The sequence below is a fragment of the Pseudorasbora parva genome, chromosome 5 (assembly GCF_024679245.1).
Source record: "Pseudorasbora parva isolate DD20220531a chromosome 5, ASM2467924v1, whole genome shotgun sequence".
Classification (NCBI taxonomy): domain Eukaryota; kingdom Metazoa; phylum Chordata; class Actinopteri; order Cypriniformes; family Gobionidae; genus Pseudorasbora; species Pseudorasbora parva.
Genome location: NC_090176.1, coordinates 52,580,268 through 52,606,133, shown reverse-complemented (window position 1 = coordinate 52,606,133; position 25,866 = coordinate 52,580,268). Strand labels below are relative to the sequence as shown.

The following is a 25,866-nucleotide window of genomic DNA, read 5'->3' as shown; positions in this document are numbered from 1 at the left end:
ATTTTCAGCACAGGTCTAAATAACCTCCAGTGATAAACTCTCTCTCTCTCACACACACACACACACACACACACACACACACACTCTCTCTCTCCTTCTCCTGTTGTCTCAGACGCAGCTCCGTAATCAGCTGATCCAGGATCTACAGCAGCCGGTGAGGAGAGCCGGATCCGCTCACACACACTCCGTGTTGGTCTCGGCGTGTAACAGCGCCATTATTGATCACCTGCGGAGCGCCGGATACCAATACACACTCTCCGTCTTCATCCCTGAGTGTGGCATGAGCAGAGAACAGGTGAAGGAACACACCTGGAGAAATACTACAGTGAGCATAATGAGCGATCAGAGCCAGAGCTTAATCCAAAATGGCGGCTATGGTCAGGGGCGTGGGACTGGGGGGATAAAGGGTACTGAGTAACCAGGGCCCGAGGCATGGGGGGGCCTTAGAAGTCAGTTTTCTCTACATACACATACATGGTACGGGGGCCCAGCAAGATGGTTTGTACCCAGGGCCCAAAATTTGGTGCTACGCCCCTGGCTATGGTAAAGTGAGCCAGTGATTTAACACAGTGCTTAATGCATTTCACTGTAATGCTACTGTCAGAGCCGGACAGTCCCTCAGCTCATTTACTCGAGTCCTGTACTGAAGTTCACTGTTTGAGTCTCTGTGCTTTACTGGAGTATTATTTTTTCTGTAATCTTCTGACTTTAACTTCACTCCATCTGAAAGACAAATATCGTCCTCTTTACTCCACTACATTTCTATCAAGGTCCTCGAAGTGGAAAGTCGTTTCTGTCGCAGCTTTGAAAGTCAGTGATGATTTTTTTCTTCTTTAAAAGGTGTTTGGGTTTTTGCAGAAAGCCTTTCAGGAATCACTCTTGTAGAGTCTCGTGAAGTTCAATGATTTCACAGCATTTATTAAACACTGATTTATAGTTTAGAGCAAAATGACGGAAGAAGACGGATGTCCAAATGCTCATTTAGTGGAGTATTCACATAAACAAAGTTGATTCTGTCTTCAGTGAAGGTGAACAGTGTGAGAATATCAGATGTGTATCAGTGTATTGGATCCGTGCATTCGGCCTTAAAGTGACAGCAGCTTTGTAACTTTTCTACAAGTATTTAAATGAGTTTAAGTTAGTCGTCTGCTAGTGTGTCAGATGGAGCGTCACTGACTGGCTTAAACCATGATGGCATAATGTGCATTTATACAACTATAATACAATAATGCGGCGACATAAAGAAGGACATTTACTTTTGATACTTAAGTACTTTTGAAAACAAATACTTCTGTACTTTTACTCCAGTAAGAGTAATATTTGACCAGCAGTACTTTAACTTTTCCTCATGTAATGAAGTTGTGTACTTGTCCACCTCTGTCAGGTGTTATTATAGTGTGGTAATGTCCTGTTTGATTTGTCTTCCAGGTGTTATCAGCCAGAGATCTTCTGCAGCTCATGAAGATCAGCCCGCACATGCCCTTATACAAATCTCTGGTAATAACATTCATGCTGAAATACTGTTAGATTGGGTTAGTCTGAGTTTTAACACATTTCTCTGTTTCTTCAGGTTTCAGATATCCAGACGGGACATATGGGTAGGTCATGATATGATGCTATTTGGTTTTATAACAAGATTAAATGTCTTTCTTTTTAAAAATTGGGTAATAAATCTGGTAACACTTTATTTTAACCCTTGAAGGGTTATTTCACCCAATAATGAAATGTCTGTCATTAACTCCTCTCCCTAATGTCGCTCCACACCCGTAAGACCTCCGTTCATCTTCACACACAGTTTAAGATGTTTTATATTTAGTCCGAGAGCGTATGCAAGTGTATGCACACTATACTGTCCATGTCCAGAAAGGGAATAAAAACATCATCACAGTAGTCCATATGAGACATCAGTGGGTTAATTAGAGTCTCTTGAAGCATCCAAAATACATTTGGGTCCAAAAATAACAAAAACTACGACTTTATTCAGCATTGGCTTCTCTTCCGCGTTTGTGTTCAATCCTCAAATAAAGATTCGAACGGTTATGAGTCAGTGAATTGATTCATGATTCGGATCACCAATGTCTCGTGATTTTAGCAGTTTGAAACGTGATCCGAATCATAAATCAATTCGCTGATTCATATCCATCCATCCATCCATCCATCCATCCATCCATCCATCCATCCATCCATCCATCCATGTTGAACACTGCAGTGATTGGGTTATTGATTGGAGTGCTGAGGTTTTTCCTGTTCTCCGCAGGTTTCCTGATGAGGCTCTTCACGGAGCTCACGGATCAGGATTTTCTCAGAGATCGCTGTGACTCCTCCACCCAAACCACCTCCATCTCAGCTCATAAAGAGTCTCTCGGTGAGCCTTCGCTGCGTCATGCTCTGCAAAAAATGCTCTTCTTACTCAGTATTTTTGTCTTGTTTCGAGTCCAAACATCTGAAAATTCTTAAAACAAGAAGTATTTACTAGACAAGCAAAAGTAATTGTCTTGTTTTGGGGGAAAATAACTCAAAATGAAGAGAGTTTTTGCTTAAAATAAGATTAATAATCTGCCAATGGGGTGAGAAAAATAATCTTAATTCAAACAGAAAACAAGATTATTTTTCTCACCCCATTGGCAGATTATTAATCTTATTTTAAGCAAAAACTCTCTTCATTTTGAGTTATTTTCCCCCAAAACAAGACAATTACTTTTGCTTGTCTAGTAAATACTTCTTGTTTTAAGAATTTTCAGATGTTTGGACTCGAAACAAGACAAAAATACTGAGTAAGAAGAGCATTTTCTTGCAGTGTGCCATTGGGTTTGCAGTGGGATTCTCTGTAAAACTGTTCTTTTTGCCCAAATCTGGTGAAGTTGAGAAGATGCAGCTGATTGACGAGGAGTATGAAGAGCTCCGGGTCCGAGGAGACCGCTGGGGGTCAGTGGAGGCGAAACTGGCGGAGTTCAGGAAGGAGATCCAGGAGCAGGCGCAGGTGGAGCTCAACACAAAGGTATAATAAACATAATATATCGGGAACACTTTAGTATGGGGAACACATATTCACTATTAACACAACTTCTTGTTCTAAGAATTTTTAGATGTTTGGACTAGAAACGACTGTACAGCCAAATCTAATTTTGTCGCAATATTATCCTGTTTGACACTGTGAAGCTGCTTTGACACAATCGTGATTGTAAAAGCGCTATATAAATAAAGTTGATTGATTGATTGATAGAAATAAGACAAAAATACTAAGTAAGAAAAGCATTTTTTGCAGTGAAGTCTCTGCAACCGAGTTAAAGGGTTAGTTCAGCCAATAATGAAATGTCTGTCATTAACTCCTCTCCCTAATGTCGCTCCACACCCGTAAGACCTCCGCTCATCTTCACACACAGTTTAAGATATTTTATATTTAGTCCGAGAGCGTATGCAAGTGAATGCACACTATACTGTCCATGTCCAGAAAGGGAATAAAAACATCATCACAGTAGTCCATATGAGACATCAGTGGGTTAATTAGAGTCTCTTGAAGCATCCAAAATACATTTGGGTCCAAAAATAACAAAAACTACGACTTTATTCAGCATTGGCTTCTCTTCCGGGTTTGTGTTCAATCCTCGAATAAAGATTTGAACCGTTATGAATCAGTGAATCGATTCATGATTCGGATCGCGAGTCATTCTGCTGAAATCACGAGACTTTGGCGATCCGAATCATGAATCGATTCACTGACTCATAACGGTTCGAATCATGAATCGATTCACTGACTCATAACGGTTTGAAGCTTTGTTCTGAAATCGGCCATCACTATATAAGTCGTTATTTAGTGTTTTTGCGCACTAACTCTATTCTGGCCTCTTCATCAATGATTGTAGAGCCGCTGTAGTGAGATGGGCTTTGTAACGACGTCTTTAGTGCCTTTATGGGTCTTGAGAGAGGAAATGACATTGGTGTCAATGAAGGCCTTTCTGAGCCATCAGATTTCAATACTAATATCTTCATCTGTGTGTGAAGATGAGCGGAGGACTGACGGCTGGCCAACCACTGGAGGAATTAATGACAGTGTACATTTCCGGGTGAACTAACCCTTTAATGTCGAGCTCTGTGTGTGTAATTGAGCTGTTTTCTGTCCTCCTGCAGCTCCAGCACTTCATGGAGGTGGAGATGGCGAAGGTGAAGCGGGAAGAAAAAGAGTCTTCACGGAGGGAGATCGTGGAGCTGAGACGAGACATGGAGAGAACATACGAGATGAAGTCTGAAGCTCTGATGAGTCGAGAGAGGAACGCCATCGAGAGATTACACAAGCAACAGGAGGTGCGGCGTCAAACACACACAACACTAATGCCACAATACTCAATATAATATTTGAATACAAAATAATGTTTATACCGTAATATATCAATATACAGTATATATATTAGGGATGCCACAATACTTAATGTAATATCGAACCGTTCGGTACGGCATTCACGGTTCAATACGCGCTGGGGAATTGCATTTTTTTGTTTTGTTTTGCATTTAATTAATTATTTCCATTTCTCTCCGTTTGAAATATTTCTCTCAGTTTATTTCGGCTCTGTTTGAGTCTACGCGCTGAAATGAGCAAATATCCAATCATATGCACTAAAGTTAGCCGGTTTAGCCACGTTTTAAAGCCTTGCCGGTTACACTGCAAAAAATGCTCTTCTTCCTCAGTATTTCTGTCTTGTTTCTAGTCCAAACATCTAAAAATTCTTACATTAAAAATTAGAAAAAATAACTCAAAATGAAGAGAATTTTTGCTTAAAATAAGATAAATAATCTGCCAATGGGGTGAGAAAAATAATCTTAATTCAAACAGAAAACAAGATTATTTTTCTCACCCCATTGGCAGATTATTTATCTTATTTTAAGCAACATTTCACTGGCGTGCTTATGCACAGTTTTGCGTTGAGCACGCACTAAAGCCTGTCAAACACACGATTACTGGACTAAGTCATCTTACTGCGCTAATACCATCAAACACACACGGTTAACATATATAAACACATTCGGTTATGTCTAAAGTGAAAGTAAAGTCGTGTGTGTGTGCGAGCAGGTCTTAAAGGTCCCGTTCTTCGCGTGTTTTCGAAGCTTTGATTATGTTTACAGTGTGCAATATAACATGAGTTCATGTTTTGCGTGTAAATAAACAGTATTTTTCACACAATTGACGTATCTGTACAGCGCTGTTTCCTCTGTCCTAAAAACGGCCTGATGATTTCCTTGTTCTCTGAAGTCCCTCCTTCAGAAACACGTAACGAGTTCTGATTGGGCCAGCGCTTCCTGTGTTGTGATTGGACAGCAGCTTAGCGCACTTTGCCCGGAAAGGTCCCGCCTCTTACCATAACGGGGCGATGCAAGCGCTGAATGCGCTCTTCTCCACGCGGGAGAGCAACGAGACCACGCCCCCTATTTTGCATATTCTTGTGGGCGGAGCTTTAGTCAACAAACGGTTCTAGTGACGTCATCACAGCAGGAAGTGCAGCGGTGTAGTCCAAACCGGCCGCTCGCTGTCGGCTTTGAAAGGGAACTTCTGTTAAAGGGGGGGTGAAATGCTGTTTCATGCATACTGATCTTTTTACACTGTTAAAGACTTGGAATCCCATACTAAACATGGACAAAGTTTCAAAAGTTAAGGTGGACGTTTGATGGGAGTATTTCTTTGTCAAAAATACTACTTCCGGTTAGTCATAAGTTTCGGCAAGTTTTTTGAGATCATGCGTCCCCTTTGACGTTAGTGGGGGCGGAATTTCCTTGTATGGGCCTTACGGACAATTCTACCGGAAGCGCGTGAGAGCGAGCGAGGGAGAGAGCGAAAGCAACAGCCTACGCCCATCAAAGCGGGGCTTGTAGGATGCTGGACAGGTGACAATTACACATAGCACATAACAATGTCACCAAAAAAGTGGGTTTTTGGTTGCCAGACCAAGACAGTCCTGCACAGATTCGCCAAAACCCCCGCGGTAAGGCAACAGTGGATGTAATTTGCTTTTCCGGATCAGCAACTGAGTTGCGCGAATGTTTATATCTGTTCGCTGCATTTCGGTGCCGACTGTTTCACAAGGCCCAGCTCGACGCCGAATTTTCCCAATCGCCTAATGCTGAAGGATGGAGCAGTCCCAACGTTAGAAGGGTGAGTGAGACTGCTTTTAGTCCGCTTACTGTCTACACAAACCACGCGTAAACACACAAACACACGTGCACAACTGCACTTCCCACATGTACACCTTCAAAGACAAAAATACGACGATATAATTCAAGTATAAATATGTAAATAACACAAGCCGCTAAGCATATTATATAGTTAGTGTATAACTTGTAACTTACCACATACAGACGTCCTGCTCTAGTCGTTTTTGCTGCTGCTCCTGTTCAACTGCAGCCTCTGGGTCTGATTCCGGATCATAGATGTATGGCTGTATCTGATTAAAAGCCATATTTTTATTTTGAATAAAGTTTTTTTCCGCTGTTAGGGATGACGCTCGACTCAACACACAGCGCGCTGCTGCACACGTCATTATTTAGCTCCGCTTACACGACACGCCCCCACCCGCTCGGCTTTTTTCGGAAAGACTCGGAACAGCGCATCTTTCTTATATAATTATTAAAAAAATAAAAACTTTTCGGAGATATGCAGGATGCAATGCTACTCTATAGGTACTCAAGATTGACATGACACTGACTGAAACTGAGTGTTTCACCCCCCCTTTAAATAAAATATCTCGCTTGGTATTGAACTTTGAGCTTTATAATTTTACAGGTATTATTTATGCTCTAACAGCAACATTACACACTAACTAAAGTTTGAAAGATGGAATCGTGAAGAACGGGACCTTTAAAGTGACAGCAGCGCAGCCTATAGTGAACACTTGTCCTTAAAGGGACAGTTCACCTCTAAAATTATGTTTATAAAACATCAAAAGATCTTAAATACAGTAGCTTTTAATCAATGTTGCATATTGAAGACTATATGTAGTTTTAATTTTAGCCTACATTTATTCATTCAATTTTATACTTAAATGCTACTGTACATCTTTGTATATGTTTATTTTATATTATACAGTACAATGGGAATGTGTGCATGGTTTTTTTAAGTAAAGTTTTAAGTTTAAGTAAGGGTTTTCAAGTCTTTTATGTAAAATAAAGAAAGAGTATTGCAATAAAAAAATTTCTCCCTAACCTTTTTCAGTTCCTGTCGCCTAAAAATAGAGGAGTAAAAAAACTGGTTAAACCGAGGTGTGTGTTGAACTGTGGACTAACTGTGTTGTTGCATCCCTAAAAAATAAAACACACACAACACTAATGTCACACAATACAAAATACAAATCTGCTGTTGGACCAAATCTGATGCAGATAGAGGAGAAAGAAATATATGCTCAGAGACAAGCCGTGCTGAGAGAAATCGAATCGGTGCGGAGCCGAGAGACGGAGCTCAAGCAGAGGACGGAGGCCTTCGACAAGTGAGTACAACACGTTATTATTACCAACAAAACTGATATAGAGTTATAAAAGCTCAAATATTAGAGGAAAAGCCCCAAAAATATGATGTTGCGTTGGCAACTAAGTTTGTACATTGAAGTGCTAATATTACTAAACTAAAACACATGATAAACAAATAAAAATTTAATTTATATATATAAAAAAAAACATTGATCAACACATAAAATTACTCTCAACTCAAATTACACAGCAAAAAATGCTCTTACTTAGTATTTTTGTCTTGTTTCCAGTCCAAATATCTAAATATTCTTAAATCAAGATGCATTTACTAGATCAGTAAAACGACATTAGATATTTTTTCTTGTTTTGTTGAAAATAAAATCTAAATGAAGAGAGTTTTTGCTTAAAACAGGCAAAATGATCTGCCAATGGGGTGAGAAAAATAATCTGATTTCTGATTGAAATCTTGTTTCTTGTTTCCGAACAGAAATCAGATTATTTTTCTCACCCCATTGGCAGATCATTTTGCCTGTTTTAAGCAAAAACTCTCTTCATTTAGATTTGATTTTCAACAAAACAAGAAAGAATATCTCATGTCGTTTTACTGATCTAGTAAATGCATCTTGATTTAAGAATATTTAAATATTTGGACCGGAAACAAGGCAAGTTTACTGAGTAAAAAGAGTATTTTTTGCTGTGTAAAATGTATATATACAAATAAAAAAAGGTAGTGCTTTACTTAAAGCCTTTATATGTATAATGTATTGTATGATCTCATGAATAATTGTAACCACAGTTATATACTCTATTTACTGAACACACCGTTAGAAATTATAATGCTTTAAAACATGTGACAAACAACCAATTTTAGATGTAATCTGCAAATATTATAACGCATGGTTACAATTATTGATGAAACTTTATAATGCAGGTTCTTACACAGTTTGGAAAAGTATGGAAAATATTTGCATTTTGCATTGCCCCGGTTTAGTTTTCTATAATAGAAAATAAAGTATTATACAAGAAGTGTGTTTTCATTGGATCTTTGTGAGTGTCAAACGCGACTCAAGGTGCACGTTTTCATTATGCACAAATGTAAGAGTTTTGGGTTTCTTCTCACGATTTTTTTAGCATTGTATTACAGGACCCTTGCAAAAAAACAAAAAAAAAAAAAATACAGACTTTCGTGTGTGTATGAGAAACCATTAAACTTATAGGGCAATACACACTGAGCCTCCGATTGCTCCATCAGCCCATTTTGCGGTGTGGTTTGATGACTGCCAAAGACAAATGCTTTAAATTAGACCAAAGGCCTTAAAATATGCCCTAAGAAAAGCCTGAACACTTTTTTACAGTACCAGTATTCTTTATAGGCAAGCCGTATTGTGCCATCAGCCCATTTCCTGTCATGGTTTCTCCGCCAGCACGGAAGATGGGTTAAATTAGACATTAGGCCTTGATATTTGAAGTACTCCCTCTAAAAATTAATTTATTAATCTCAATTAATTTATGTGCATCCATGCTCTCGTTTTCTTCATAGTAAGATGGCAGACGCACAAAAGAAATATGTGAGTGTATACATATAAAACTAGAATTCGAATTCAAGCACGCTAAAAAGTTTAATAGTTTCTCAAGAGCACGAAAGCATTTCTTGTGTGTATGCAAAACTCTGTATATTTTATTTATTTATTATTTTAGGGGCTCTGTATGAAGTCACTTATATACCAAATATAAAGCTGAAAATAATGAACTAATTATGATGTTAAATATGGTATGAAAATCTACAGAGATTTGGAATTTTGATTCTGGAAAAGTTTCAGATGGATAATGTGTAGGAACCCTGTAGCACTTAAATTATGAATACGAGCATTAGATGTAAAGGCAAAGTCTTACCAAAAAATCTGAATTTGCATTCTAAAATAACATGTTCTGACACTGTGTTTTATACTGTGAGTTCCTCGTGACATGAGCTCTTTAACTCTTCTTTGACTGTGAACTGTTTGTTTTTAATATTAAATGTCTTATATAATATCTTTAGAACCTGTAAGCTGCATGAGGAGAAGTTTAAGACCGTGGAGGATCTTCTGAGGAGGAGAGAGCTGTCTGTGAAGAATATGGAGGACTCGTTCGAACACAAACTGAAGAGCGAGATAGTGAAGTACTTTTTTCATGACTGTTATTCTTCAATCCTGCAGAGGTCGCTCTTGTGACACGAGGTGAAAACCTCATTAGTGATGCAGCTGTTGTTTCATATCTACAGTATGAAGCTATTTGATAACCAGGCTTGTCTTGATGAGCTTTCATTTTCAAAAGTTGGGTTCGGGAAGATTATTATTAACACTTATTCATCAAGGACCCATTAAAGACAGTAAAGACATTTATAATGTTACAAAAGATTCTATTTCACACAAATGCTGTTCTTTTAGAACTTTCTATTCATCAAAGAATCCGGAAAATATACATTTATTGCAATTTCCACCTGTTTTCAACTTTGATAATAATCATAACTGTGTGTTGATCATCAGATCCTCATATGAGAATGATTAGTGAAGGATCATGTGACTCTGACGAGTAATGATGATGATAATGATGATGATCACAGGAATAAATTACACTTTACTATATATTCACGAAAAAAAAAAAATTAAATTGTAATAATATTTCAAAAATTGTACTGTATTTTTGATCAAATAAATTCAGCTTTGATCACAGGAATAAATTACACTTTACTATATATTCACATCATATCTGCTTTTTTTAAATTGTAATAATATTTCAAAATTTTACTGTATTTTTGATCAAATAAATTCAGCTTTGATCACAGGAATATATTACACTTTATGATATATTCACATTATATCTGCTGTTTTAAAATTGTAATACTATTTCACAATTTTTACTGTATTTTTGATCAAATAAATTCAGCTTTGATCACAGGAATAAATTACACTTTACTATATATTCACATCATATCTGCTTTTTTAAATTGGAATAATATTTCACAATTTTTACTGTATTTGATCAAATAAATGCAGCTTTGATGACAGGAATAAATTACACTTTACTATATATTCACGTAAAAGCTGCTTTTTAAAATTGTAATAATATTTCACAAGTTTTACTGTATTTTTGATCAAATAATTTAAACTTTGATCACAGGAATAAATGAAACTACTATATATTCTCACAAACAGCTTTTTAACATTGTAATAATATTTCAATATTTTTACTGTATTTTGTTCAAATAAATTCAATGTTAATCACAGGAATAAGTGACACTTTACTATATATTCACATAGAAACAGGTTTTTAAAATTCTAATAATATTTCAACATTTTTACTGTAATTTTGATCAAATAAATTCAAATTTGATCACAGTAATAAATTACACTTTACTATATATTCCCCCCAAAAAAGCTTTTTTTTTTAATTGTAATAATATTTCCACATTTTTACTGTATTTTTGATCAAATAAATGCAGCTTTGATCATATGAATTAAATACACTTTACTATATATTCACATAAAAACAGCTTTTTAACATTGTAATACTATTTCACAATTTTTACTGTATTTTTGATCAGATAAAAGCATTGAGAAATCTTGCCAACCCCACTCTTTTGATCAGATCAAATGGTTAAATCTCATAGATGTCACTTTGAACTGAATGTGTTTCAGATATCAGCTGGAGCTGAAGGACGATTACACGAAGAGAACGGAGACGCTGACCGAACAAGAGAAAAGGATTAAAGGTGTGTGTTCTGGGAAGTCACATATAACAGTCATATCATTTACCATTGATCTGTACTGTAGATTTATTGACGGCCTTATTTTCCTACTCACAGCAGAAACGCTTCGTCTGCAGAAGGAATCGGCTATTATTGATGCAAAAGCAGAAGAGCATGAGAGACGTTTATCAGAAGTCAATCATCTTCAGGTACATGAGCCCATAATCCATGAGCAGAGCTGGGCAGTAACTACTACAATTTACTTGAGTCCTGTACTTAAGTACACTTTTTGAGTATCTGTACTTAACTTGAGTATTATTATTTTTTTAAGTAACTCAGATATTTTTCTAAAAAGGAACTCAAATATTTTTCTGAAAAAGTAACTCAGATATTTTTCTAAAAAAGTAACTCAGATATTTTTCTAAAAAAGTAACTCAGATATTTTTCTAAAAAAGTAACTCAGATATTTTTCTAAAAAAGTAACTCAGATATTTTTCTAAAAAAGTAACTCAGATATTTTTCTAAAAAAGTAACTCAGATATTTTTCTAAACAAGTAACTCAGATATTTTTCTAAAAAAGGAACTCAAATATTTTTCTGAAAAAGTAACTCAGATATTTTTCTAAAAAAGTAACTCAGATATTTTTCTAAAAAAGTAACTCAGATATTTTTCTAAAAAAGTAACTCAGATATTTTTCTAAAAAAAGTTACTCAGATATTTTTCTAAAAAAGTAACTCAGATATTTTTTTGAAAAAGTAACTCAGATATTTTTCTAAAAAGTAACTCAGATATTTTTCTAAACAAGTAACTCAGATATTTTTCTAAAAAAGTAACTCAGATATTTTTCTAAAAAAGTAACTCAGATATTTTTATGAAAAAGTAACTCAGATATTTTTCTAAAAAAGTAACTCAGATATTTTTCTAAAAAGTAACTCAGATATTTTTCTAAAAAGTAACTCAGATATTTTTCTAAAAAAGTAACTCAGATATTTTTCTAAAAAGTAACTCAGATATTTTTCTAAAAAGTAACTCAGATATTTTTCTAAAAAAGTAACTCAGATATTTTTCTAAACAAGTAACTCAGATATTTTTCTAAAAAAAGGAACTTAGATATTTTTCTAAAAAGTAACTCAGATATTTTTCTAAAAAAGTAACTCAGATATTTTTCTAAAAAAGTAACTCAGATATTTTTCTAAAAAAAAGTAACTCAGATATTTTTCTAAAAAGTAACTCAGATATTTTTCTAAAAAAGTAACTCAGATATTTTTCTAAAAAAGTAACTCAGATATTTTTCTAAAAAAGTAACTCAGATATTTTTCTAAAAAAGTAACTCAGATATTTTTCTAAAAAAGTAACTCAGATATTTTTCTAAAAAAGTAACTCAGATATTTTTCTAAAAAAGTAACTCAGATATTTTTCTAAAAAAGTAACTCAGATATTTTTCTAAAAAAGTAACTCAGATATTTTTCTAAAAAAGTAACTCAGATATTTTTCTAAAAAAGTAACTCAGATATTTTTCTAAAAAAGTAACTCAGATATTTTTCTAAAAAAAGTAACTCAGATATTTTTCTAAAAAGTAACTCAGATATTTTTCTAAAAAGTAACTCGGATATTTTTCTAAAAAAAGGAACTCGGATATTTTTCTAAAAAAGTAACTCAGATATTTTTCTAAAAAAGTAACTCAGATATTTTTCTAAAAAAGTAACTCAGATATTTTTCTAAAAAAAAGTAACTCAGATATTTTTCTAAAAAAAAGTAACTCAGATATTTTTCTAAAAAAAGGAACTCAGATATTTTTCTAAAAAAAGGAACTCAGATATTTTTCTAAAAAAAGGAACTCAGATATTTTTCTAAAAAAAGGAACTCAGATATTTTTCTAAAAAAAGTAACTCAGATATATTTCTAAAAAGGAACTCAGATATTTTTCTAAAAAGTAACTCAGATATTTTTCTAAAAAGTAACTCAGATATTTTTCTAAAAAAGTAACTCAGATATTTTTCTAAAAAGTAACTCAGATATTTTTCTAAAAAAGTAACTCAGATATTTTTCTAAACAAGTAACTCAGATATTTTTCTAAAAAAAGTAACTCAGATATTTTTCTAAAAAAGTAACTCAGATATTTTTCTAAAAAAGTAACTCAGATATTTTTCTAAAAAAGTAACTCAGATATTTTTCTAAAAAAGTAACTCAGATATTTTTCTAAAAAAGTAACTCAGATATTTTTCTAAAAAGTAACTCAGATATTTTTCTAAAAAGTAACTCAGATATTTTTCTAAAAAAGTAACTCAGATATTTTTCTAAACAAGTAACTCAGATATTTTTCTAAAAAAAAGGAACTCAGATATTTTTCTAAAAAGTAACTCAGATATTTTTCTAAAAAAGTAACTCAGATATTTTTCTAAAAAAAGTAACTCAGATATTTTTCTAAAAAAGTAACTCAGATATTTTTCTAAAAAAGTAACTCAGATATTTTTCTAAAAAAGTAACTCAGATATTTTTCTAAAAAAAAGTAACTCAGATATTTTTCTAAAAAGTAACTCAGATATTTTTCTAAAAAAGTAACTCAGATATTTTTCTAAAAAAGTAACTCAGATATTTTTCTAAAAAAGTAACTCAGATATTTTTCTAAAAAAGTAACTCAGATATTTTTCTAAAAAAGTAACTCAGATATTTTTCTAAAAAAGTAACTCAGATATTTTTCTAAAAAAGTAACTCAGATATTTTTCTAAAAAAGTAACTCAGATATTTTTCTAAAAAAGTAACTCAGATATTTTTCTAAAAAAAGTAACTCAGATATTTTTCTAAAAAGTAACTCAGATATTATTCTAAAAAAAGGAACTCGGATATTTTTCTAAAAAAAGGAACTCGGATATTTTTCTAAAAAAGTAACTCAGATATTTTTCTAAAAAAGTAACTCAGATATTTTTCTAAAAAAGTAACTCAGATATTTTTCTAAAAAAAAGTAACTCAGATATTTTTCTAAAAAAAAGTAACTCAGATATTTTTCTAAAAAAAGGAACTCAGATATTTTTCTAAAAAAAGTAACTCAGATATTTTTCTAAAAAAAGGAACTCAGATATTTTTCTAAAAAAAGGAACTCAGATATTTTTCTAAAAAAAGTAACTCAGATATATTTCTAAAAAGGAACTCAGATATTTTTCTAAAAAAAGGAACTCAGATATTTTTCTAAAAAAAGTAACTCAGATATTTTTCTAAAAAAAGGAACTCAGATATTTTTCTAAAAAAAGTAACTCAGATATTTTTCTAAAAAAAGTAACTCAGATATATTTCTAAAAAGTAACTCAGATATTTTTCTAAAAAAGTAACTCAAATATTTTTCTAAAAAAAAGTAACTCAGATATTTTTCTAAAAAAAGTAACTCAGATATTTTTCTAAAAAGTAACTCAGATATTTTTCTAAAAAAGTAACTCAGATATTTTTCTAAAAAAGTAACTCAGATATTTTTCTAAAAAAGTAACTCAGATATTTTTCTAAAAAAGTAACTCAGATATTTTTCTAAAAAAAGTAACTCAGATATTTTTCTAAAAAGTAACTCAGATATTTTTCTAAAAAAAGTAACTCAGATATTTTTCTAAAAAAAGTAACTCAGATATTTTTCTAAAAAAAGGAACTCAGATATTTTTCTAAAAAAAGTAACTCAGAAATTTTTCTAAAAAGTAACCCAGATATTTTTCTAAAAAAAGGAACTCAGATATTTTTCTAAAAAGTAACCCAGATATTTTTCTAAAAAAAAGTAACTCAGATATTTTTCTAAAAAAGTAACTCAGATATTTTTCTAAAAAGTAACTCAGATATTTTTCTAAAAAAAAAGTAACTCAGATATTTTTCTAAAAAAAGGAACTCAGATATTTTTCTAAAAAGTAACCCAGATATTTTTCTAAAAAAAAGTAACTCAGATATTTTTCTAAAAAAAGTAACTCAGATATTTTTCTAAAAAGTAACTCAGATATTTTTCTAAAAAAAAAGTAACTCAGATATTTTTCTAAAAAAAGTAACTCCGATATTTTTCTAAAAAGTAACTCAGATATTTTTCTAAAAAAGTAACTCAGATATTTTTCTAAAAAGGAACTCAGATATTTTTCTAAAAAAAAGGAACTCAGATATTTTTCTAAAAAAGTAACTCAGATATTTTTCTAAAAAGTAACTCAGATATTTTTCTAAAAAAAAGTAACTCAGATATTTTTCTGAAGAAGTAACTCAGATATTTTTCTAAAAAAAGTAACTCAGATATTTTTCTAAAAAAAGTAACTCAGATATTTTTCTAAAAAGTAACTCAGATATTTTTCTAAAAAAGTAACTCAGATATTTTTCTAAAAAAAAGTAACTCAGATATTTTTCTAAAAAAAGGAACTCGGATATTTTTCTAAAAAAAGTAACTCAGATATTTTTCTAAAAAAAGTAACTCAGATATTTTTCTAATAAAAGTAACTCAGATATTTTTCTAATAAAAGTAACTCAGATATTTTTCTAAAAAAAAAGTAACTCAGATATTTTTCTAAAAAAATTAACTCAGATATTTTTCTAAAAAAAGTAACTCAGATATTTTTCTAAAAAAAGTAACTCAGATATTTTTCTAATAAAATTAACTCAGATATTTTTCTAAAAAGTAACTCAGATATTTTTCTAAAAAAAGTAACTCAGATATTTTTCTAAAAAAGTAACTCAGATATTTTTCTAAAAAAAAGTAACTCAGATATTTTTCTGAAGAAGTAACTCAGATATTTTTCTAAAAAAGTAACTCAGATATTTTTCTAAAAAAGTAACTCAGATATATTTGTAAAAAAGTAACTCAGATATTTTTCTAAAAAAGTAACTCAGATATTTTTCTAAAAAAAGTAACTCAGATATTTTTCTAAAAAAAGTAACTCAGATATTTTTCTAAAAAGTAACTCAGATATTTTTCTAAAAAAAGTAACTCAGATATTTTTCTAAAAAAAGGAACTCAGATATTTTTCTAAAAAGTAACCCAGATATTTTTCTAAAAAAAAGGAACTCAGATATTTTTCTAAAAAAAAGGAACTCAGATATTTTTCTAAAAAGTAACTCAGATATTTTTCTAAAAAAGTAACTCAGATATTTTTCTAAAAAAAAAGTAACTCAGATATTTTTCTAAAAAAAGTAACTCAGATATTTTTCTATAAAGTAACTCAGATATTTTTCTAAAAAAGTAACTCAGATATTTTTCTAAAAAAAAGGAACTCAGATATTTTTCTAAAAAAGTAACTCAGATATTTTTCTAAAAAAAGGAACTCAGATATTTTTCTAAAAAGTAACCCAGATATTTTTCTAAAAAAAAGTAACTCAGATATTTTTCTAAAAAAGTAACTCAGATATTTTTCTAAAAAGTAACTCAGATATTTTTCTAAAAAAAAAGTAACTCAGATATTTTTCTAAAAAAAGGAACTCAGATATTTTTCTAAAAAGTAACCCAGATATTTTTCTAAAAAAAAGTAACTCAGATATTTTTCTAAAAAAAGTAACTCAGATATTTTTCTAAAAAGTAACTCAGATATTTTTCTAAAAAAAAAGTAACTCAGATATTTTTCTAAAAAAAGTAACTCCGATATTTTTCTAAAAAGTAACTCAGATATTTTTCTAAAAAAGTAACTCAGATATTTTTCTAAAAAGGAACTCAGATATTTTTCTAAAAAAAAGGAACTCAGATATTTTTCTAAAAAAGTAACTCAGATATTTTTCTAAAAAGTAACTCAGATATTTTTCTAAAAAAAAGTAACTCAGATATTTTTCTGAAGAAGTAACTCAGATATTTTTCTAAAAAAAGTAACTCAGATATTTTTCTAAAAAAAGTAACTCAGATATTTTTCTAAAAAGTAACTCAGATATTTTTCTAAAAAAGTAACTCAGATATTTTTCTAAAAAAAAGTAACTCAGATATTTTTCTAAAAAAAGGAACTCGGATATTTTTCTAAAAAAAGTAACTCAGATATTTTTCTAAAAAAAGTAACTCAGATATTTTTCTAATAAAAGTAACTCAGATATTTTTCTAATAAAAGTAACTCAGATATTTTTCTAAAAAAAAAGTAACTCAGATATTTTTCTAAAAAAATTAACTCAGATATTTTTCTAAAAAAAGTAACTCAGATATTTTTCTAAAAAAAGTAACTCAGATATTTTTCTAATAAAATTAACTCAGATATTTTTCTAAAAAGTAACTCAGATATTTTTCTAAAAAAAGTAACTCAGATATTTTTCTAAAAAAGTAACTCAGATATTTTTCTAAAAAAAAGTAACTCAGATATTTTTCTGAAGAAGTAACTCAGATATTTTTCTAAAAAAGTAACTCAGATATTTTTCTAAAAAAGTAACTCAGATATATTTGTAAAAAAGTAACTCAGATATTTTTCTAAAAAAGTAACTCAGATATTTTTCTAAAAAAAGTAACTCAGATATTTTTCTAAAAAAAGTAACTCAGATATTTTTCTAAAAAGTAACTCAGATATTTTTCTAAAAAAAGTAACTCAGATATTTTTCTAAAAAAAGGAACTCAGATATTTTTCTAAAAAGTAACCCAGATATTTTTCTAAAAAAAAGGAACTCAGATATTTTTCTAAAAAAAAGGAACTCAGATATTTTTCTAAAAAGTAACTCAGATATTTTTCTAAAAAAGTAACTCAGATATTTTTCTAAAAAAAAAGTAACTCAGATATTTTTCTAAAAAAAGTAACTCAGATATTTTTCTATAAAGTAACTCAGATATTTTTCTAAAAAAGTAACTCAGATATTTTTCTAAAAAAAAGGAACTCAGATATTTTTCTAAAAAAGTAACTCAGATATTTTTCTAAAAAAGTAACTCAGATATTTTTCTAAAAAAAATTAACTCAGATATTTTTCTAAAAAAAGTAACTCAGATATTTTTCTAAAAAAAGTAACTCAGATATTTTTCTAAAAAAGTAACTCAGATATTTTTCTAAAAAGTAACTCAGATATTTTTCTAAAAAAAGTAACTCAGATATTTTTCTAAAAAAAAGTAACTCAGATATTTTTCTAAAAAAAGTAACTCAGATATTTTTCTAAAAAGTAACTCAGATATTTTTCTAAAAAAGTAACTCAGATATTTTTCTAAAAAAAAGTAACTCAGATATTTTTCTAAAAAAAGTAACTCAGATATTTTTCTAAAAAGTAACTCAGATATTTTTCTAAAAAAGTAACTCAGATATTTTTCTAAAAAAAAGTAACTCAGATATTTTTCTAAAAAAAGGAACTCGGATATTTTTCTAAAAAAGTAACTCAGATATTTTTCTAAAAAAGTAACTCAGATATTTTTCTAAAAAAAGTAACTCAGATATTTTTCTAAAAAAAGTAACTCAGATATTTTTCTAAAAAAAGTAACTCAGATATTTTTCTAATAAAAGTAACTCCGATATTTTTCTAAAAAAAGTAACTCAGATATTTTTCTAAAAAAAGTAACTCAGATATTTTTCTAATAAAAGTAACTCCGATATTTTTCTAATAAAAGTAACTCAGATATTTTTCTAAAAAAAAGTAACTCAGATATTTTTCTAAAAAAAGTAACTCAGATATTTTTCTAAAAAAAGTAACTCAGATATTTTTCTAAAAAAAGTAACTCAGATATTTTTCTAAAAAAAGTAACTCAGATATTTTTCTAATAAAAGTAACTCAGATATTTTTCTAAAAAGTAACTCAGATATTTTTCTAAAAAAAGTAACTCAGATATTTTTCTAAAAAAGTAACTCAGATATTTTTCTAAAAAAAAGTAACTCAGATATTTTTCTGAAGAAGTAACTCAGATATTTTTCTAAAAAAGTAACTCAGATATTTTTCTAAAAAAAGTAACTCAGATATTTTTCTAATAAAAGTAACTCAGATATTTTTCTAAAAAGTAACTCAGATATTTTTCTAAAAAAAGTAACTCAGATATTTTTCTAAAAAAGTAACTCAGATATTTTTCTAAAAAAAAGTAACTCAGATATTTTTCTGAAGAAGTAACTCAGATATTTTTCTAAAAAAGTAACTCAGATATTTTTCTAAAAAAAGTAACTCAGATATTTTTCTAAAAAAGTAACTCAGATATTTTTCTAAAAAAAGTAACTCAGATATTTTTCTAAAAAAGTAACTCAGATATTTTTCTAAAAAAGTAACTTTTAAAAGATATTTAATTTTTTTTATTTTAAAAGTAATGCTTTAATTTATTAGCTATTTGAAAACGTAATTTGATTACGTAACTCAAGTTACCTTTAATTTATTACCCCCAACACTGACTGCATTATTTAACCTGCAGATGGAGCTTGATTCGGCCAGATCGCAGGCGTCTCTTCTGGCCCAACAGAACAAGCTTCTTCGAGAGAAACTGGAGAACATGAGTGATTATTCAGGGCTGAAGCGAGAAGCACAAGAGCTGCAAACACACATCAGACTCCTAAAGCAACAGCTGGAGGAGAAACATCTGGAGAACCAGACCATCAGACAAGGTGCTCACACTGCGAGAAATGCTCTAATTACTTAGTCAGTTTCTCTTGTTTCTATTATATCTAACAATTCTAAGTAAAATGACATGAGATATTTTTTCTTGTTTTGTTGAAAATAAAATCTAAATGAAGAGAGTTTTTGCTTAAAACAGGCAAAATGATCTGCCAATGGGGTGAGAAAAATAATCTTATTTCTGTTTGAAATCTTGTTTCTCGTTTCCGTCCCAAACAGAAAGATTATTTTTTCTTGGTGAGCAGAAGACCCCCCCCTCTCTCTCTCTCTCTCTCTCTCTCTCTCTCTCTCTCTCTCTCTCTCTCTCTCTCTCTCTCTCTTTCTCTCTCTCTCTCTCTCTCTCTCTCTCTCTCTCTCTCTCTCTCTCTCTCTCTCTCTCTCTCTCTCTTCTCTCTCTCTCTCTCTCTCTCTCTCTCTCTCTCTCTCTCTCTCTCTCTCTCTCTCTCTCTCTCTCTCTCTCTCTCTCTATATATATATATATATATATATATATATATATATATATATATATATTCCATAGATTGAGATGGAAAAACTTTAGTTTGTCCATCTTTTTAAATAGGAAAAAAACAAACACCAAACATTTGCAGACTAAATGTGCCCAGTCTAATTTCTGCGAAGGGTGCGTTTGTTTCTTGTGCAGTTTGAGCAGTTCAGTCCAGAATCTAAAGGGGTCAAACGGGGAAAACAGAGAACGGGCCTGTTTCGCGTGTGCTCTGTGTGCTAATTTGGCTCTTTTTGGCTCCATTTGCTGGGAAAGCGAGGAACGCAGGAGGGGTGAAGGACGGAGAAGCGCTTCACAGCTTCCTCTTTAATTCAGCAGGATGCTCAGTGCATGTCACTTTTTTGCTTTTAATTGTGTACTATGACCTTCAGATTTGTGCTGTCTGAACAAAGCCAAAAGGTCAGACTGAGTTTTGAAGCAGTGAATGTGTAAATGAATGTGTGTGTGAAGCAGTGAATGTGTAAGTGTGTGTGTGTGTGTGTGTGTGTGTGTGTGTGTGTGTGTGTGTGTGTGTGTGTGTGTGTGTGTGTGTGTGTGTGTGTGTGAAGCAGTGAATGTGTAAATGAATGTGTGTGTGTTGTGGTTTAGAGCTCAGTGTCCCGTCTGAAGAGCATCTGGCCCTGAAGGCTGAGCTCCGGAGGCTGGAGACGACACACACACTGGACCGGCAGGAGTTTGAGACACAGAAGAACGTCCTTCACACACAGCTCCAACACGAGGTCCAGAACGTCTTCCTTCTCTTCATTAGTTAGGAACTAGGAGTGCACGATATATCGACTCAATATCGTTATCGCAATATCACATTGCCCGATATTATATCGAAAGTCTCTCGCAATAATTATGCGATATTTTGTTAATGACAAAATGAAACCGGGTCCCTCCTACTCGCTCCAAAGCTAACCCTCGCTCTCTCACTTCTCTCTCGCTTTTAGTTGTTTATGTGGATATTTAAGAAGAAACTAGTTTGTATAATCAGTTTAACAGCATTGGGTTCAAGAAGCTAAACTGAACTGCACTGCGCACAGTTTGACGCTTAAATTATGCTCTTAATTATGAATGGGTCAGACTCGTTTGCATATCGGCCGGAATCCACTGGAGTTGGTTTGGACTGCTCATCAGGAGCCGCGTTTCCATTACAGATTTGTGATATTTAGGCTGTTAAATGTCGATATAAAACTATTGTGAATTGACGGCATTTCCATTAACCGCTGTTATGGTAAATAGACTGCATTTATATAGCGCTTTTAACAGACCTATGGCCATCCAAAGTGCTTTACATTTTTGCCTCGCATTCACCCATTCATACACCGACTGCGATGTCGGGAGCAGCTGGGGTTAGGTGTCTTGCTCATGGACACCTCGACACTTGGTCAGGTGGAACCGGGGATTGAACCTCCAACTTTTTGGTTTGTAGACAACCTACATGAACCACTGAGCCACTGCCGCCCTTATGCGATTAAAACGTATTTTTTCCCTCTCATGACAAGTCAGTTCAAAAAGTATGCAACGTATGTTGGTAAGTTTGTGTATCTCCCAGCGCCGCAATAGCCATTATTTTTAATGGAAGGAGACGTATAGGCGTATTATCCACACATTCATTCAAATTAAAAGAATGAAATGTTTAAATTTCCATGGTGGTAACTCGTTTTTTTTTTTGTTGGTTTTTTTGGCTTTGAATTTCGTTTGTTAGAAATATGAACAAAAATGTTTTTAATAAACCAAAAACATTTTTGAAATGAAGACCGCGTTTGGAGTGCATGCAAAATTATCCGTTCTCTGAATCAACGACCTTTGTGAGTGTACACCAAGAAAAGGAGACAGTTTACAGTTTATAATTGTCTTATCTATATGGCTAAAAATGTCGGAGTATTGTTTAGTTTAGTTTAGTTTAGTTTAGTTTAGTTTATTTATTTATTTAACAGGGACCATACACAACCCAAATGTTGTGCCAGAGTTAGCTAAAATAGCTAATTTGCATCTGCGGTCCCTGGGCAGGATGATGTTCAATACAATTACAGCATTCAATTACAATCCAAGAAAGAAAGAAGAAGGAAAGAAAAAAAAGAAGAAAAAAAGAAACAAATAATATCAGAATATCAGAAATATTGAATCAAATAGAAATTCATAAAAAAAAAAATAATAATAATAATATTATATATATACATACACACATATACATATATATACACACACATATATATATATACATACATATATACATACATACATATATACATACATACATACATATATATACATGAATAATAAAAATAATTAATGATCACAACTGATTTTTCTTACACTATAATTTAAGTTCCGTTTTAAAAATACTAAATGATGTATAATCTCTAATATGAACAGGCAATGAATTCCATCTTTCTGCTGCTCTATATGAGAATGCAGATTGTCCAAATACAAACTATTTGGATTGTGAGTTATATCCGCTGCCATAAAGGAAAATGTTCATGTGCCGGTGCCTTCGTCGGCCATGGGTTAAAGAACACGTAAACTATTTAATGTAATTTTCACGGCACATGTTTAGCTATGTCTATTTCTTTTAACCAGGGCTCGACGTTAAGCATGTTCATGTGCTAGTCCTTCGGTCATTCACTTGTCAGAGTAAAAAATGTGCTTGTCTGGAGAAAAGTTCTCTTTTTCATTTTTATTTTATTTTTTTGTCGTTATGATTTATTCTGTAACAATATTCTCACCAGTGTTCAATCAGCTTTGGCATATTTAAATCTGCATATCTGTGATATTTTTACCTTTTATAAAGGGCATTTTCCCCTAATCTTATTAAATATAGGCTACGCTTCAGGTTTCGTATTATATTGTTAAATTTGATCTACACATTAAATTAGAATAAGACACTATAGGGCTGTTACCAATCAAATTAAATACTTTACACTGAAAAATTACAACTGCATTAAATAATGTTATGAGATTTGTAATTTTGATTAAACAAATAAGAAATGTTGGAAAGTATGATTAAACATGAATCTAAACCACCAGTAGGTGGCAGCAGGTGAGTCTTAATGAGTGAGTCATTGAGTCGATTCATCCAAACGATTCATTCATACACTGAATTATTATTAGTACCTTTTTTTAACCAGAAAAAATCTCTTTTCCAAGAGCGTCCTGGCCCAGACGGGCAGCAGCACATTTAACAAGGTTACAGACATATAAAAACATATAACATCAACATAACAATGTGTACAAATAATAAATACTTATAAAATCATAAGAAATCAGAATTTCACATATTATCGCAAGCGATAAACAACAGCAAGGATCGTCCGTCATAACTGAGTCAGTCATAACATCTACAGCCAGTTTGTGTAGCTTCATGTTGTTTTAAAGTAATTTAAAATCAGCCAATCAAACCGGCTCCTTAAGATTTAGCACATTTTGCAGCTGATTCCAACCGCAGAGCGCCACATACTTGAAAGCCCCTTTTCCCATTTCTGTCCGGCCTTGAGGGATGGATAATAATAATAAGTCATCAGAACGAAGACAATATCTTCCTGTACTTTTCTTTTCGATGTAAGATTGGAGGTATGGGGGAAGCAGACCAAGAATTGCCTTGTAGATAAAAATGTACCAATGATTGAGTCTACGGGTGGACAATGCAGACCAACCAACCCGATCATACAAAGAACAGTGATGAGTAAGTGCTCTAAAGTTTGTGATAAACCTAAGAGCTCCATGATAAACATGTTTGAATCATCTTTGATTCAACCGATTCATTCAAACACTGAATCATTCAGTAACACACACACTGTTGCTGTGAGAGGCGTTATGGTTCTGCTGTGATATTTTCGCTGCTGAAACAGAACAAAAACAGTCAATATTGCATCTAAAATGTAAGTGACTTGATGTTAATTAATTGTCTAATGAGCTGTCATATGAAATCAGTGTCATTTTCAGTCGTGATGGTGTTCAGGAAAACACACTCTTGGTCATGTGATGTTGTTTAACTGTATCATATGTTATAAATATATAAACTGCACATGTTGAATGTTTAGCTCAGAGTCTCAGTGTCTCATGTGTTGTGATTTCTCCTCGAGAGGCTGCGGAGCGTCAACAGTGCCACCTTCAGTTCATTATATATTACACTATTATCCACTATCCATCGCCTCTTACACTAAAGGAGTGCAGAATCATTCTTTCATTTTAGTTATTCGCTAGTTATTTTTGTTATTGGCGTTTTAATCCACTTGTCCGGTCGGGTTAGTAAAATTCTCTTTCACTTCCCCTTCAAAAAATCCACTGGACAAGCGTTAATGTCGAGCCCTGCTTTAACTATTATAGTATTTGAAGGACAAAAACAAAGTGTACATCCAGTACAGCATGTCCTGTTGTGTAGACGTGATTATTATTTATTTATTCATGTTGTACGAGTCCAATATGACTGTCAGTTGAAATAAACCTTGTGTTGTAAGAAAAAGTTTTGTCATGATTCTATTTTGAGGCGTTTTGCGTAACTTTTGTAATTTTACATAGGCTTAAAAATATCGAAATTAATATCGATATTGCATTTTTGTGAATACCGTGCACCCCTGTTAGGGACGTGATGTGTGTTAAGCCTTTGATTTCATTGTTATTCTTTATCATGTCGTATAGTATATCATATCTACACATGACAATGGCTCTCTCTGGATCTGAATGTTTAATAGACACAAACGAGTCGCTGTCATTTAGGAATAAGATCTCGATCTTTAAATGATGAGCCTGGGTATTATCGTGTGATTTGTGTCCTGTTAAGGTGTGTGTGTGTGTTGTGCAGGTGCAGCAGTGTGCGCTATTGAAGGCTCAGCTGATGGAGTGTGAGGAGCGAACCGCGTGGATGAACTCTCACAACGAACAGCTCAAGCTTCAGCTCCAGCAGACTCAACAAGGTGCCGAACCGACTCTTTGATTCGCTCAAACTCAACCGAAGTGAATCAGTCATAAGCATCTTTCGGTGAATGCTTTCGGACACTTTTGCAAGCTAAAAACTTGCAAAAGTGTGTATTTATTTCACTCAGGGTTCCCACGGCCATCAACATATACAAGTGAATATGAGGAAATTGTAATATTGTATAATAATAGTCGATGCTCTATTAGACTCAAATGTAACCACAGTGATGGCATTTATAAACAAATCATTCTTTTTAGTATGTTCTTTTCAATTAATCGTTCAAACTACCCCAAAACTCATTCTGTATGATTCATTTATGAATCACTTCGTTCAAGTGACTTCACAACTTAATTTGCATGATTCATTTGTGAATCACTCCTTTTATTCAGTTTGTATTAATGAATCATTCAAGTGAGATACTCACAAATGAATCATTTAGAATGAGTTGTGAAGTCACTTGAACGAAGTGATTCACAAATGAATCATGCAGAATGAGTTGTTAAGTCACTTGAACAAAGTCACAAATGAATCATTCAGAATTATTTTCAATGAATCATTCAATCCACTTCGCATTCTGAATGAGTTGAGTTTTTTTCAATGAATCGTTCAATGAGTTATACAAATCACGAACTGGCAGGAAGGAGTTGAGTCGATTGGTCAAACGGTGTGGGAACCCTGATCTTTCATTAACAGTGTGTTTGGTGGTTTGGGTTTTCGGTCACTATAGCCCCGTTTCCACCAAAATTACCCGGAACTATTTGTACCAGGAACTTTTTTACAGGAACTTTTCTCCCCCCCAGACCT

General features: G+C 32.1%; 1 protein-coding gene across 5 annotated transcripts in view; it reads left to right on the top strand.

Annotated features, from left to right (window-relative positions):
• Window positions 1–25,866, top strand: part of ofd1 (OFD1 centriole and centriolar satellite protein) — a 43,068-nt gene that overhangs the window by 1,522 nt on the left and 15,680 nt on the right. For 2 of the 5 annotated variants that reach the window (XM_067444703.1, XM_067444700.1), the window contains exons 2-14: window positions 113–295; window positions 1,429–1,497; window positions 1,571–1,598; window positions 2,258–2,365; window positions 2,862–2,998; window positions 4,129–4,302; window positions 7,363–7,469; window positions 9,488–9,607; window positions 11,127–11,200; window positions 11,294–11,385; window positions 19,458–19,647; window positions 20,751–20,881; window positions 24,949–25,060. In XM_067444703.1, coding sequence (XP_067300804.1) covers window positions 113–295; window positions 1,429–1,497; window positions 1,571–1,598; window positions 2,258–2,365; window positions 2,862–2,998; window positions 4,129–4,302; window positions 7,363–7,469; window positions 9,488–9,607; window positions 11,127–11,200; window positions 11,294–11,385; window positions 19,458–19,647; window positions 20,751–20,881; window positions 24,949–25,060 — 1,525 coding nt within the window. Of the gene's footprint in view, window positions 1–112; window positions 326–1,428; window positions 1,498–1,570; window positions 1,599–2,257; window positions 2,366–2,861; window positions 2,999–4,128; window positions 4,303–7,362; window positions 7,470–9,487; window positions 9,608–11,126; window positions 11,201–11,293; window positions 11,386–19,457; window positions 19,648–20,750; window positions 20,882–24,948; window positions 25,061–25,866 lie in introns of all 5 variants that reach the window. The other 3 variants (XM_067444701.1, XM_067444698.1, XM_067444699.1) reach the window with 2 other exon arrangements.